The 15,342-nt window shown below is 41.5% G+C and overlaps 1 protein-coding gene across 4 annotated transcripts in view; it reads left to right on the top strand.

Moving 5' to 3' along the window:
- Nucleotides 1-15,342, top strand: part of LOC121292685 (protein only RNase P catalytic subunit) — a 101,002-nt gene that overhangs the window by 2,671 nt on the left and 82,989 nt on the right. For all 4 annotated transcript variants that reach the window (XM_041214969.1, XM_041214968.1, XM_041214967.1 and 1 more), the window contains one exon: nucleotides 6,534-6,666. In XM_041214969.1, the coding sequence (XP_041070903.1) occupies nucleotides 6,534-6,666 (133 nt within the window). The remainder of the gene's footprint in view (nucleotides 1-6,533; nucleotides 6,667-15,342) is intronic.

The following is a 15,342-nucleotide window of genomic DNA, read 5'->3' as shown; positions in this document are numbered from 1 at the left end:
TGTGTTCTGTAACTTTTATTCCTAATCTGTTATGCATTTGCTGATCTCAGCTAGGTTGGTAGAGTTAATTCAGTGTCTGAACTAGAGAATGGAAAATCAATAGGTTGCTCATCAGCAGATAAGGCTATAGGTTACAAAAATAATAAAAGGACAAAATTAAAGACTCTGTATCTGAACGCACGTAGAATTCAAAACAAAATGGATGAATTGATAGCGCAAATAGAAATAAATAACAATGATCTGATAGCCATTACAGAGACATGGCTACAGGATGACATAGATTGGGCCCTGAGTATTAAAGGGTACATGATATTTAGGAAGGATAGGTAGCTAGGAAAAGGTGGAGGGGTGTGGCTCTGTTAATAGTGTATTAGCACAATAGAGAGGGATGACCTAAATTCAGGAAACCATGACGTAGAAGTAAAAACAAAAATATAAAAACAAAAAATTGCGGATGCTGGAAATCCAAAACAAGAACAGAAATGCCTGGAAAAACTCAGCAGGTCTGGCAGCATCGTCGGAGAAGAGCAAAGTTGACGTTTCGAGTCCTCATGACCCTTCAACAGAACGTTTGAGTGGAGATGAAGAATAATAAAGGCAAGAAGTCACTTGTGGGAATGGTGCACAGGCCTCCTAACAGTAACTACATGGTAGGACAGAGTGTAAAGGAAGAAATATTGGGAGCTTGTCAGAAATGTACGGTGATAATCATGGGTGCCTTTAATCTACATGTAGACTGGAAAAATCAGGTGTACAAAGGTAGCCTAGATGAGCTCATAGAATGTTCTTGGGATAGTTTCTTAGCACATTCTGGCACCAACCAGAGAGCGAGCTTTCCTAGATCTGGTATTGTGCCACGAGATAGGATTAATTGGCAATCTCATAGTGAAGGTGCCCCTTGGTAGCAGCAATCATAATATGATCGAATTTTACTTTCAGTTTGAGTGAGAGAAGAGTGGCTCCAAGATTTGTATTTTAAACTTAAATATGGACAATTAGGAGGGCGGAGAGGTGATTGTGTAATGGTATTGTCACTGGACTAGTAATCCAGAGTCCCAGGGTAATGCTTTGGGGACTGGGTTCGAATCCCACCATGGCAGATAGTGCAATTTGATTCAGTAAAAACCTGGAATTAAAAGTCTGATGACTGAAACTATTTTCGATTGTTGTAAAAACCCAACTGGCTCACTAATGCCCTTTAGGGAAGGAAGTCTGCTGCCCTTACCTGGTCTGACCTAATCCAGACTGTTAGCAATGTGGTTGACTCTGAAATGTCCCCTTAAATGGCCTAGCAAGCCATTCAGTTGTTTCAAACCACTAAAAAATCTAAAAGGAATGGACCTAGACACCGGAAATAACAACAGCAAACTCTAGATTTAATCTTCAGTTCTCCCAAGACCACTTCCTCAAGACTATACAGCACTTTGCTGCCATCTCTGGTGGGTCTGTCTTGCCAGTGGGACAGGACATACCTAGGGATGGTGATGGAGAATCTTGCACATTACCTGTAAAGTATGAGTCTGTGAGTGTGACTACGTTAGGTAGTTGCTTAACTAATCTGTGAGACACCTCTCCCAGTTTTGGCACAAATCCTAAGATGTTAATGAGGAGAACTTTGCAGGATCAACTGGGTTGGATGTGCCTTTGTCATGTGCACTGCCCTGTTAATGCCCGCTGGTCCAGCCGTTTGTTTTTTATTCATTCACAGGATGTGGGCGTTGCTGGCTAGGACAATATTTATTGCCCATCTCTAATTGCCCTTGAGAAGGTGGTGGTGTGCTGCCTTCTTCAATCGTGCAGTCCATGTGCTGTAGGAATACCTACAGTGCTGTTAGGAAGGGAGTTCCAGGATTTTGACCCAGCGGCAGTGAAGGAACTAATTATAGTTCCAAGTCAGAATGATATGTGACTTCGAGGGGAGCTTGCAGGTGATAATGTTCCCATGCATCTGCTGCTCTGGCCTTCTAGTGGTTGAGGTCCTGTATTTGGAAGGCGCTGTCGAAGGAGACTTGGTGAGTTGCTGCAGTGCAATTTGTAGATGGTACACACCACTGTCGCTGTGCATTGGTGGTGGAGGGAGTGTCCATGTTTAAGATGGTTGATGGGGTGTCCATCAAGTGGGCCGCTTTGTCCTGGATGGTGTTGAGCTTCTTCAGTGTTGTTGGAGCTGCATTCACCTGGGCAAGTGGAGAGTACTCCATCACACTCCTAACTTTGTAGATGGTGGACAGGCTTTGGAGAGTCAGGAATTGAGTTACTCTCCACAGAATTCCCAAGCTCTGACCTGCTCTTGTAGCCACAGTATTTATATAGCTGATCTAGTTCAGTTTCTGGTCAATGGTAACCCCCCAGAATGTTGATCGTGGGAATTCAGTGATGGTAATGCCATTGAATGTCATGGGGAGATGGTTAGATTCTCTCTTGTTGGAGATGATTATGCCCAGCACTTTTGTGGTGCGAATGTTACTTGCCATTTACAGCCCAAGCCTGGACATTGTCCAGGTCTTGCTGCATTTGGACATTGACTGCTTCAGTAACTGAGGAGACGCGAATGGTGCTGAGCATTGTGCAGTCATCAGTGAACATCCCCACTTCTGACCTTATGATGGAGGGAAGGTCATTGATGAAGCAGCTGAAGATAGTTGGGAGCAGGACACTACTTTGATGAACTCCTGCAACAATTTCCCAAGACTGAGATGATTGACCTCTAACAACCATAACTATCTTCCTTTATGCTAGCTATGACCCCAACCAGTAGAGAGTAATTCCCCTGATTCCCATTGACTTCAGTTTTGTTAGGGCTTCTTGATGCCTCATTCAGTCAAAGGCTGCCTTGATGTCAAGGGCAATCACTCTCACGTCACCTGTTGAGTTCAGCTCTTTTGTTCATGTTTGGACCAAGGCTGTGATGAGGTCAGGAATGGAGTGGCCCTGGCAGAACCCAAACTGGGCATCAGTGAGTCAGGTTACAGCTGCATTAGTGTTGCTTGATAGCAGTGTCAATGACCCCTTCCACCACTTTGCTGATGATCAAGAGTAGAGTGATGGAATGGTAATTGGGCAGGTTGAATTTGTCCTGCCTTTTGTGGGCAGGACATAACCTGGGTGATTTTCCACATTGCCAGGTAGATGCCAGTATTGTAGCTGTACTGGAACCGCTTGGCTAGGGGCATGGCTTGGCCTGGAGCACAAGTCTCCAGTGCTATTGCCGGAATGTTGTCAGGGCCCATAGACTTTGCTGTATCCAGTGCCTTCACCCATTTCTTGATATCATGTGGAATGAATTGGTGGAAGACTGGTATCTGTGACCTCAGGAGGAGGCTGAGATGGATCAGTCACTCGACACTTCTGGCTGAAAATGGCTGCAAATGCTTCAGACTTGTCTTTTGCACTGATGTGCTTGGCTTCCCATCATTGAGGATGGGGGTATTTGTGGAGTCTCCCCCTCCCATTGGCTGTTAATTGTACACCACCATTGGATGTGCCAGGACTGCAGAACTTAGTTCTGATGTGTTGGTGGTAGGATCACTTAGATCGATCTATCGCATGCTGCTTCCACTGTTTGGCATGCAAGTAGTCCTGTATTGTAGCTTCACCAGGTTGATACCTCATTTTTAGTTATGCCTGGTGCTGCTCCTGGTATGCCCTCCTGCACTCTTCATTGGAGCACCGTTGATCCCTTGGCTTGATGGTAATGGTAGAGTGGGGGGGAACCTGTCAGGCCCTGAGGTTGCAGGTATTGGTTGAATACAATTCTGCTGCTGCTGCTGATGGCCCACAGTGCCTCATGGATGTCCAGTTTTGAGTTGCTAGTTATGTTTAAAATCTATCCCATTTAGTACAGTAGTGCCACACAACCTGATGGAGGGTATCCTCAATGTGAAGACAGGACTTCATCTCCACAAGGACTGTGGTGGTTGCTCCTAGCGGTACTGTTTTTCTTACAATTAATTTGATTATTTGTTACAACTTAGTGGCTTGTTGGGCCATTTCAGAGGGCAGATAAGAGTCAACCACGTTGCTGTGAGTTTGGAGTCACATATAGGTCAGACTGGGTAAGGACAACAACCCATCTAAACCAGATGGGTTCATTACTCTGGTAATTTGATGGTTCCTGTTGCTGATACTGTCTTTTTATTCCTGATTTTTAAAAAATTTAGTAACTAAATTTAAATTCCTCAACTGCTGCAGTGATATTTGAACTCATGTCTCCAGATCGTTAGTCCAAGCAAATTGCTTGTCTAATAACATGTCCTGAGTTGGTAGTATCATGGTTAAGTTGTCAGCTGTTTAGGACTGAAATTAGGAGAAAGTTCTTCAGCCAGAGGGCTGTGAATCTTTGGAACTCTCTACCCCGGAGAGCTGTGGATGCAGTTGTTGATTATGTTCAAGGCTGACCTCAATGGTAAAACAAAAATACCTGGAAAAACTCAGCAGGTCTGGCAGCCTCTGCGGATAGGAGCACAGTTAACGTTTCGAGTTCGAATGACCCTTGAGTTCTGTTGAAGGGTCATTCGGACTCGAAACGTTAACTGTGCTCCTATCCGCAGATGCTGCCAGACCTGCTGAGTTTTTCCAGGTATTTTTGTTTTTGTTTTGGATTTCCAGCATCCGCAGTTTTTTTGCTTTTTGCTCTGACCTCAATGGTGTTTGGACTCTCAGGAAATCAAGGGATATGGGAATCAGCAGGAATGGAGTTGAGGTTGAAGATCAGCTATGATCTTATTGAAAAGTGGAGCAGAATTAAGGAACCAGATGGACTTCTCTTGCTCTTATTTCTTAATATTCACCAAAATCTTGTTCTTTGTGTGATTTAATTACTTTAATTGTAACTCCCAGTATACATCAGAATTGTGGCTATTATAAATTCTGTATGTACTGGGGTCCTTTTCTCACGTATGTGTGTATATATAGAGCAATGAAATATCATAAAGATCCTTCAGCATTCTCAGACTTTTTCACTGGAGAAATAAATGTTCATGGTTTTAAAACGTCAGTATTCAGTAGCTAATTTCTTTCCGTTTCTTCTGTTTGCATACGACTTCTGCAGTGGCATCTTTGGATGTTGGATTATTCATTCTGAGTGGCTAAGATTACAAAAGAATTGTAGCTAAGTCCAGCTTTGAACTCAAATTGCCTTTGAATGTAAAACTGCAAATCTGAAGAATAGTACCATTTGGGTAGATAACAATGACACAATCCCTCTTAATGGTCCTCAGAAATTATATACAACTGTGACTCGAGCAATCCTGACCTCTGCCTGTGAAGGCTTTGCATGAAGAATCAACAAGTTCTCTGGAATTCAAAATTTTAAACCAAAGTAACAAGCTTATAGTCAGAATAATTTGAAGGTATTGCCTTTTTTGGAAAAGGTAAAATACAAGAAGAAATAAGATTTAGAAACCATTATAATATTTGAAATAAAATAGATGGAAAAAAAGAAATTAAAATGAAGAAAGCGCTTGCATTTATACAAAGACTTTCACATTCCTGGGATGTCCTAAAGTACTTCACAGTTAAATGAATTACATTTGTCGTAGTCACTGTTATGCCAAAATGAAAACTACCACAGACGTCAGTTAGATAAATGACCAGCTATACTGTTGTCGTGGTGGCTGAGGGATATATGTTGGCTAGGACACCAGGAAACTGCCTCTGCTTTTCTTTGTATCTATGAGAGAATCGTAAATCCACCTGAATCAGCAGATAGGGTCTTGGTTTAACATCACCTGAAGAATAGAATTATATGTAAGAATTGAATATATAGTTTAAAAAAGCTTAAAAATTATTTTATAAGAGGCTTCGACATTCATTTCTTTACATTGTTTCACAAGTGACTCCAATCTGCCCATTACACCACCTGTGCAAAGGTGAATTGAGCAGTAATGCAAAGCATTAGTATGGAATTTGAATCTGCAACATTTCCCATTGTAATCAGTTCGTAATTATGTAAATCTTACTGTGAAGAAACAGCAATGTGGCATCTCTGTAGTGCCTTGTGACTCTCGTGGTCAACCAATAAAGCATATTGGCAAGATCTGGAAACAGCCACATCATCTGTCTTTTTGGCAGAAGGGATGGGTCCATGCCAAATAAGGTTAAGAAGGCATAAATTTCTCATCTCTTTGTGCAGTCCGCCTCACGTTTTGCAAGAATGTTTTTTGTACCCTTTGGTATGGCAGCTCTTTGCTGAAGGTCACAAAAAGTTAACTCTGTATGCAGTGCAATTAGCCCAGTTTCAGAAGACAAAGTCTTCTCCTTTCTTTGTGATATTTACCAGAAGCTGTTAATGGGGCAAGCAATTTGGCAAGTTATTAAATCCTGTGAATATCTACACACACGGCACTGGTTGTTGTCCTGTGTAATGCAATTTTCCAAAAAATGTGCAACAGGCAGTGAAAATGCTAGGATCTGGGTGGTAATCTCTCTCGTTGAAAATTATGGCTTTTCCTAACTATAAATTTTGTTATTGTTTTGTAATTCGTTTCTTGGCATCTGCATGTGAAACTGATTAATTTGAACACTTGTTCCAGTGGGGAATGCCATGTATGCAACACGTTACTAGAATCCATCCAGCTGAGTGAGGAAGAGTACAGCATATTACAAGAGTGTGTGATGAATAATATCATTCAAGGGACAGATGTTTTTAAAAAGACAACTCCTGAGGTAAGCAGTGCAGTTAGTTTAAAGGTGTTGTTTGCAAATTGTATAATAAGATTATTATAAACATTTGTACCACCTGTCTGTTCAGTTTTTAACTGAAAACATTGCAAAAATTATGGGCATGAATCAGTAAAGATTTTGAATCACTTGACTGCGTTAAAATCACATTTGGATTTGTGCTACAGCAGAGCTGCAAATAATTGCGGCTACCTGTTTGGCTCACGACCACCAAAAGGAGCATAATGGGTTTCAACTTGTAAATTGCTGGGAGGTCTATCAGTATTATCCTTCTCCCCCAAAGTTTGTTTGGAATAGCAGCATGTTCACCAGAGGTTTCGCCATCTTCTACCCACAAATATCAGTTTCAGGGTTAAAAACAAAAAAACTGCGGATGCTGGAAATCCAAAACAAAAACAGAATTACCTGGAAAAACTCAGCAGGTCTGGCAACATCGGCGGAGAAGGGTCATGAGGACTCGAAACGTCAACTCTTTTCTTCTCTGCCGATGCTGCCAGACCTGCTGAGTTTTTCCAGGTAATTCTGTTTTTGTTTCAGTTTCAGGGTAATGTTTTACAATGCTTTAACCTGATTTTCACAGTATGTAAGTAGTAATGGACTGATGCCAACTATTCTGTTGTATCTGTATGAATATGCAGGATGCTTTATTCATACTGCTGTTGTTGCTTCTGTGTTTTCCTGTAGAAATTCTAAAATTATATTAAAATTGCAGAATGATTTGTTGCATTTTAAAGTTTTTCTGAAATGAAAGTTAATATCAGTGAAATGAGAAAGGTTTATGACATTTAACTGTTACTGAGATGATTTTGGCTGCCAATTGTGAATCATCTGATTAAATGAAGTTTACTGCAAAATGTACTATAAAACCAGTGTAGATTGAATGGAATTACTATTTAAAGAAAAAATTGTAAAAGCAAATGGACTTTTTGTTTTGCGCACCAACAGATTTTAATATTTCCCCCTTTATATACCCATCACTACCAACAACAAGAGTTTGCATTCATATAGAGCCTTTAATGTAGTAAAACCTCATGATGCTTCAAAGAACGATTATTGAACAAAATTTACATAAGATATTAGAACGAATGACTAAATACTGCACTGTACTGGGGTATGGTTGAAAACGGGTGATGGAAGTAGGCAATCTTGATGATGGAATGGATATGGGTGTTCAGTTAGTTGCAATAACTTCAGTTTTAACAAGAGTCATTCCCCACCTCTGTCCTAGCGTTAACAAAGTTCCCCTACAGGTGACATTATCACTTGAACATATTCCCTGCACAGCTGCATCCTTTGCACCAACACCCCTTTATGTTGTTTATATTTATATTAAAACATCTCAAATTGGTGATCAACTCTATAATCCTGAGATCACTAACATGTCACCATTCTCAGAAGCTGCAAGATCTATTACATTCAAAGCAACCATCTCCTAACAAAGTCTGTATTGCCTCTGCTGAAACTCCTTGTCAGATAAATGCTGTCTTTGCCTGTTCTGTGTCAGCAATAATTTAACACCTAAAGCACTCTGTTATCCTTTTTAACTTAGATTGTCCTTCTAACAGAAACTTACTTAACAAGCCAAATCTAAACATCATTGTTGCAACATAAAGAGATTACAGTGATGCCAATATTAACTTGTTGAAACAATTTCAATAAAGACTAAAGACTTTAGCCAAGTCTTAATTTCCTGATGAAAGGTCATTTTGACCTGAAATGTTAACCTTTATTCTCTCCACAGATGTGCTTGGCTTGCTGAGTATTTCCAGCGTTTTTTACTTTTATTTTAGCTTCCTCGTCTTTCAGACCGTAGCCTGAAGGTGGCGCTTTTGTCACAGGAGCTTGAAATGTGCTTCATGTTTGTTTTTCAGACTTGTCCAGAACAAGCAAACTAATTTTTTTACATTGTTGTTGTATTTGCATTTTATTCTTCCGATGAATCTTAGGCAGTAAGTTATTGTGACCTGGAATTCACTGCCTGAAAGGATGGTCGAAACAGATTTAAATAGAAACTCCCAAAAGAGAATTGGATTATTGCTTGAAAAAGAAATATCTGTAGGCCTATGGGGAAAGAGCAGAGGAGTGGGTTTAATTTGAGTGTTCTTTCAAAGATTTGGCACATCCATAAAGGGCAGAATGGCCTTTTTCAGTGCTATGTGATTCTATGAACTGGTGTTCCAAAGTTTCTACTAATACAACTCTTGGTACAGCTGCTCGGGGATATGCAAGAGTAAAATGGGCTGCTGAATATTGCCCTGTATTTGTGATTACCTTTAACCTCTGCTTGGTCCTCTCTCTGCCAGAAAAAGAGATTGAGAATTTCTTGTTTCTAGTATTGTAGACATGAATCTGGATTCTGTCTAGAATGTCAATGTTCTTGGAGTCATACAGTTTGCACTTTAATTTTTAATAGCACAATTTCAGATCAAAATATTAATTTGTAATATTTTGGAATAAGGAAAAAGAAAAGCCAACTTGAGTCTCATGTTTCTGAAAAGCAGCAACTGATCCCATTCAGGTGAAAACTGGCTGCTTTATTTTTAAAAAAATTCTTCCCCTTCACTAATGATATTTAGGAACACTTGGGACTAATTCTAGTGTCATCTGAGATTAGCTAAAGCTATCTAAACTAAGTATCAAACCAGGGATCATCCTGTATGCTCAGTGCCAAGCCGATCATGTATTTTACTCACTAAACCATCCAGAGACCTAGTACATTTAAAATACCTAAATTCAACACATCCCTGATTGCTCACTTGTTTGTTGTGAGTAGGTTAGTCATACTGGCCAGGAAGGCCTCAATGTTAATCGTTTCGAGTCCTCATGACCCTTCAACAGAACTATATTTCACCCCTTCCTTGGATTCACCTAGTTCTGTTGAAGGGTCATGAGGACTCGAAACGTCAATTCTTTTCTTCTCCGCCGATGCTGCCAGACCTGAGTTTTTCCAGGTAATTCTGTTTTTGTTTTGGATTTCCAGCATCCGCAGTTTTTTTTTCTGTTTTTATCTCAATGTTAATCCTCAATTTCTAGAGTTAGCTGAAATAATAGGATATTTTTGAGGAATTTTTGGCCTGAATTTTCTTTTGGTACAATTGCAGCATAGTGCAACAGTTTATTCTGCCCAGCCTGACCCTCATTTGAGAAATATAGTCCAGCACCAGAATGTGCGCATATGAGTAGCAGGCAATGGTGCACTGCATCTGGATTTAAATGCCTGTCGCAGCTTAAAAGGCCAAATATCTTGTGTTTTTAAAAAATATGAAGCAGAATGAGAGTTAAAATGAAGAAGTTGCATTGAACATCCCTATCATCAATGAAGATGGAGTTAAGCGTGTGAATACAAAAGACAAGAGCGCTCACAACCACCTTAAACCAGTTGTGATTCATGGCTTCCTCATGAGATTCCCACCATCATGGATTTCCAGTCCGCAACCAGTTTGATTCATTGGATATAATAAAGACTACTGGTCCTGACAGTATGCCAGCAATAGTACTGAAGACCTGTACACAACAACTTGCTGCACTTCCAGTGAAGCTATTCCATTACATCCACAACACTGGTATCTTCTTGACAATGTGGAAGATTGCCTGTGTGTTTCCTGTCCATCATCAACTAACTAATTGCCAAGGACTTGTGCCAAAATTGGGAGAGCTGTTCCATAGAGTAGTTAAGCAATGGCTTGACGGTCGTACTTGCCAAATCATACCTTACACCCAATGTCCCAGAATCCTCCATCACCATCCCTAGGTAAGGCTTGTCCCACCAGCACAGATCGCCCAGAGGTGCTGACAGTGGTATATTGTCAGGAGGGAGTAGCCCTGGGAGTCCTCAGCATTGACTTTGGATCTCATTATGTTTCATGGCATCAGGTCAAACGGCCAAGGAAACCTTCTGCTGATTATCACCTACCATTCTCCTTCAGCTGATGAATCCGTGCTCTTCCATGTTGCATACCACTTTGAAGAAGCACTAAGGGTGATAAGGGCACAAAATATACTCTGGATGATGGACTTCAAGACCACCATGGACTAGCTCTCCCGCACCACTGCTCACGGAGCTGGCTGAGTCCTGAAGGACTGTTATGATTCCCAGCTGAGGTTACCACTGGACAAGCCTGATCCCAGGGTGGAACCCAGTTTGATAGATCCTAACTTTTATTAGTTTGTTTAAAGGTGTGGAGAGGGGCTACTGAACAGAGTCACCAGAATCAGCTAATGAACTTGTAGCAAAAGCATAATACATATATTTATTAAGGAAGAAAAGATGAAGTTTATTACGATACTCCTTCGTCCAAAGCTATACCTTTACAGATATATACAGATTTGTATGGATAACTGGGTTTGCAGCAGGTGGTGAAAGAACAAACGCAAGGGAAAAGTTTACTTGACCCTGCCCTCATCAATCTACTTGTCTTTGATGCATCTATCCATGATAGTATTAGTTGGAGTAACCACCACATAGCCCTTGTGAAGACTAAATCTCATCTTTGCAATGAGCACACTCTCCAACATGTGTTGTTACTTCCCAAGTTCATTCCATCTTTCCTGAACCTGTGTTTGAATCACTCCAGTCAGGTTTCCACTCCTGCCACAGTACCTAAACAGCTTAGAATGTCATTTGTGACTTGATATGTAACTGTGACAAAGGTAAATTTCCCCCCCTCATCCTTCTCGACCTGTCTGCAGCCTTTGACATGGTTGACCACACTATTTTCCTCCAACGCCTCATCACTGTTGCCCAGCTGGGTGGGATCTGGTTCCATTCTTCTCTATCTAATCGTAGCCAGAGAATCACTTGCAGTAGCTTCTGATCCTGTTCCCATACTGCTACCTCTGGTGTCCCTCAAGATGAGATTCTAATCTCCTATTCATGCCAATGCTAAGACTGTCTATTTCCACCTCCATAACATTGCTCAGCTTCACTCCTGTCTCAGCTCATCTGCTGCTGAAATCCTCATTCATGCCTTTGTTATCTCTAGACTTGCCTAATCAAATGCCTTCCTGGCTGGTCTCCTACATCCTACCCTCCATAAGCTTTGAGGTCATCCAGAACTCAGCTGCCTGTGTCTTAAATTGCAGCGCCCTGTTCCCCTATAACTGTGCTCATTGACTTACATTGGCTTCCAGTCAAGCAATGCTTTGATTTTAAAATTCTTATTCTTGTTTTCAAATTCCTGCACAGCCTTGGCCCTCCCTATTCTTGCAATCTCCTCCAGACCTACACCTTCCAAGACAACTGCCCTCCTCTAATTATAGCCATATGTGCATTCCCAGTTATAGCTGCTCCATCATTGGTGGCTGTGCCATCAGTTCCCTTGGCCCCAAGTTCTGGAATGCCCTCCGTATATCTCTCTGCCTCTCTCTCTCAATTTCTTCCTTTAAGAAACTCCTTAAAACCTACTTCTTTGACCGAACATTTGGTCATCTGACCTGATATCACCTTGTGGCTCAGTGGAATGCTTTCTTTTATAATGCTCCTGTGTTTCATTATGTGAAAGGTGCTATATAAGTTCTGCAACAGTACCACTGCTAAATGAGTTAGACATAGAACAGATCGAGTGGCTCAAAATTGGGTATCCATGAGGTGCTATGGCCCATTATCAACAGCAGAATTGTATTCAACCACAATCGGTAATGTTATGACCCAACATATTCCAATCTGCTATTACCATCAAGGCAGAGGACCAACCCTGGTTCATGGGAGTGTAGAAAAAGCATGCCTGGAGAACCACCAGACATGCATAAACATAAGATGTCAACCTAGTGAAGCTGCAACACAGGACTGCGCTCATGCTAAAATTGGAAGCAGAACACTATAGACACAACTAAGCAATCCCACATCCAATGGATCAGATTGAAGTTCTGCAATCCCATCTCATGAATGGTGGTTGACAATTAAACAAATAAGTGGAGAGAAGACTCCAAAAACATTCCCATCCTCAGTGATGGCTGAGCACAGCACATCAGTGCAAAAGGCAAAGCTGATGCATTTGCAACCACCTTCAGCCAGAAATGCTAAGCAGATGATTCATCTCTGCTTCCTGCTGAGGTCCCCAGCATCACAGATGCTAGTCTTCAACCAATTCAATTCACTCCATGTGATATCAAGAAATGGCTGAATACACTGGATACAACAAAGTCCTGACAGCAACCCCAGCTGTAGTCTTGAAGGCTTGTGCTCTGGAATTAGCCGCACCTTAGCCAAGTACAGGTACTACACTGGCACTGACAATGTGGAAAATTACCCAGGTATGTCCTGTCCACAGCTAACAGGACAAATGCAATCTGGCCAATGATTGCCCATCAGTCTACTCTCATTCATCAGGGAAGTGATGGAAGATGCCATTGGCTGGACTTGATGGGTTGCATCCGAGGATATTAAAGGAAGTAGCTACAGAGATAGTGGATGCACTGATAGTAATCTTCCAAGAATCCTTAGATTCTGGAAAAGTCCCAGAGGATTGGAGATCGGCCAATGTAACAGCCTTATGCAAAAAGGGAGGGAAACAAAAAAACAGGTAATTATGGGCTGGTGACTAGTGGAGTTCCGCAGGGGTCAGTGTTGGGACCACAACTTTTCACTTTATACATTAATGATCTAGATGAAGGAACTGAGGGCATCCTGACTAAGTTTGCAGATGATACAAAGATAGGTGGAGGGACAGGTAGTATTGAGGAGGCGGGGAGGCTGCAGAAGGATTTGGACAGGTTAGGAGAATGGGCAAAGAAATGGCAGATGGAATACAACGTGGGGAAGTGTGAGGTCATGCACTTTGGTAGGAAGAATAGAGGCATAGACTATTTTCTAAATGGGGACAGAATTCAGAAATCTGGAGTGCAAAGGGACTTAAGAGAAACCTGGACTAGGACTCCCAACGTTAATTTGCAGGTTGAGTCGGCAGTTAGGAAGGCAAATGCAATGTTGGCATTTATTTCGAGAGGACTAGAATATAAAAGCAGGGATGTGCTGCTGAGACTTTATAAGGCTCTGGTCAGACCACATTTAGAATATTGTGAGCAATTTTGGACCCCGTATCTCAGGAAGGATGTTCTGGCCCTGGAGAGGGTCCAGAGAAGGTTCAGGAGAATGATCCCAGGAATGAAAGGCTTAACATATGAGGAACGTTTGAGGACTCTGGGTCTATACTCGATGGAGTTTAGAAAGATGAGGGGGGATCTGATTGAAACTTACAGAATACTGAAAGGCCTGGATTGAATGGACATGGGGAAGATGTTTCCATTAGTAGGTGAGACTAGGACCTGAGGGCACAGCCTCAGAGTAAAGGGAAGACCTTTTAGAACAGAGATGAGGAGAAACTTCTTTAGCCAGAGAGTGGTGAATCTATGGAATTCATTGCCACAGAAGGCTGTGGAGGCCAGGTCATTGAGTGTATTTAAGACCAAGACAGATAGGTTCTTGATTGGTAAGGGAATCAAAGGTTACGGGGAGAAGGCGGGAGAATGGGGTTGAGAAACTTATCAGCCATGATTGAATGGCAGAGCAGACTCGATGGGCCAAATGGCCTAATTTCTGTTCCTATTTCTTATGATCTTATGGTTAGCTTAACATCTGTCATTGGGAAAATGTTGGACTCTATTATAAAGGATGTAATAGCAGAGCGTTTAGCAACACACAATCTAATCAAACAGAATCAGCATGGCTTAATGAAGGGGAAATCATGCCTAACAAATTTATTAAATTCTTTGAGGAGCTAATGAGCAGGATCGATAAAAGGGAACCAGTCGATGTAATATATTCAGATTTCCAAAAGGCGTTCAATAAGGTACCGCACATAAGGCTACTTAGTAAGATAGGAGTCCATGGTGTTGAGGGTGGTATATTAGCATAGATAGAGGATCGGCTAACTAATAGAAGACAGAGTTGGGATAAGGGGTCCTTTTCGGGATGGCAACCTGTAACTAATGGGGTGCCACAGGGATCGGTGCTGGGGCCTCAATTATTTACAATATATATTAATGACTTAGTACATTCACTTGCCTCATCTATCACCAAGTTTGCAGATAATACAAAAATAGGTGAGAAGCAAGTGGTGAGGATGGCACAAGGAGTCTACAGAGGGATATGGACAGGTTAACCGAGTGGGCAAAAACTTGGCAGATGGAATATAATGTGGGAAGATGTGAGGTTATGCACTTTGCCAGGAAGAATAGAGGAGCTGAATATGATTTAAATGGAGAAAGACTACAGAAAGCTACAGCACAAGGATTTGGGAATCCTTGTGTACGAATCCCAAAAAGCTAATATACAAGTTCAACAGCTAATAGGGAAGGCAAATGGAATGTTGGCCTTTATTTCAAAAGGAATGGAGTATAAAAATAGGGAAGTCTTGCTAAAACTATACAAGGCACTCGTTAGACCACACCTAGAATATAGTGAACTGTTTTGGTCCCCTTATCTAAGGAAAGGTATACTGCCACTGGAGGCAGTCCAGAGAAGCTTCACTAGGCTGATCCCCCATTTGGAGGGATTTTCTTATGAGGAGAGGTTGAGTAGGTTGTGCCTATACTCATTGGAGTTTAGAAGAATGAGAGGTGACCTTATTGAAAGATATAAGATTCTTAGGGTGCTTGCCAGGGTAGATTCTGAGAGGTTGTTTCCCCTTGTGGGAGAATCTTGGACCAGAGGGCATAATCTCT

Source organism: Carcharodon carcharias, chromosome 20, assembly GCF_017639515.1.
Source record: "Carcharodon carcharias isolate sCarCar2 chromosome 20, sCarCar2.pri, whole genome shotgun sequence".
In the NCBI taxonomy this organism is placed as follows: Eukaryota; Metazoa; Chordata; class Chondrichthyes; order Lamniformes; family Lamnidae; genus Carcharodon; species Carcharodon carcharias.
Note: the sequence above shows the minus strand (reverse complement) of the source record. Positions and strands in the feature narration are given on the sequence as shown.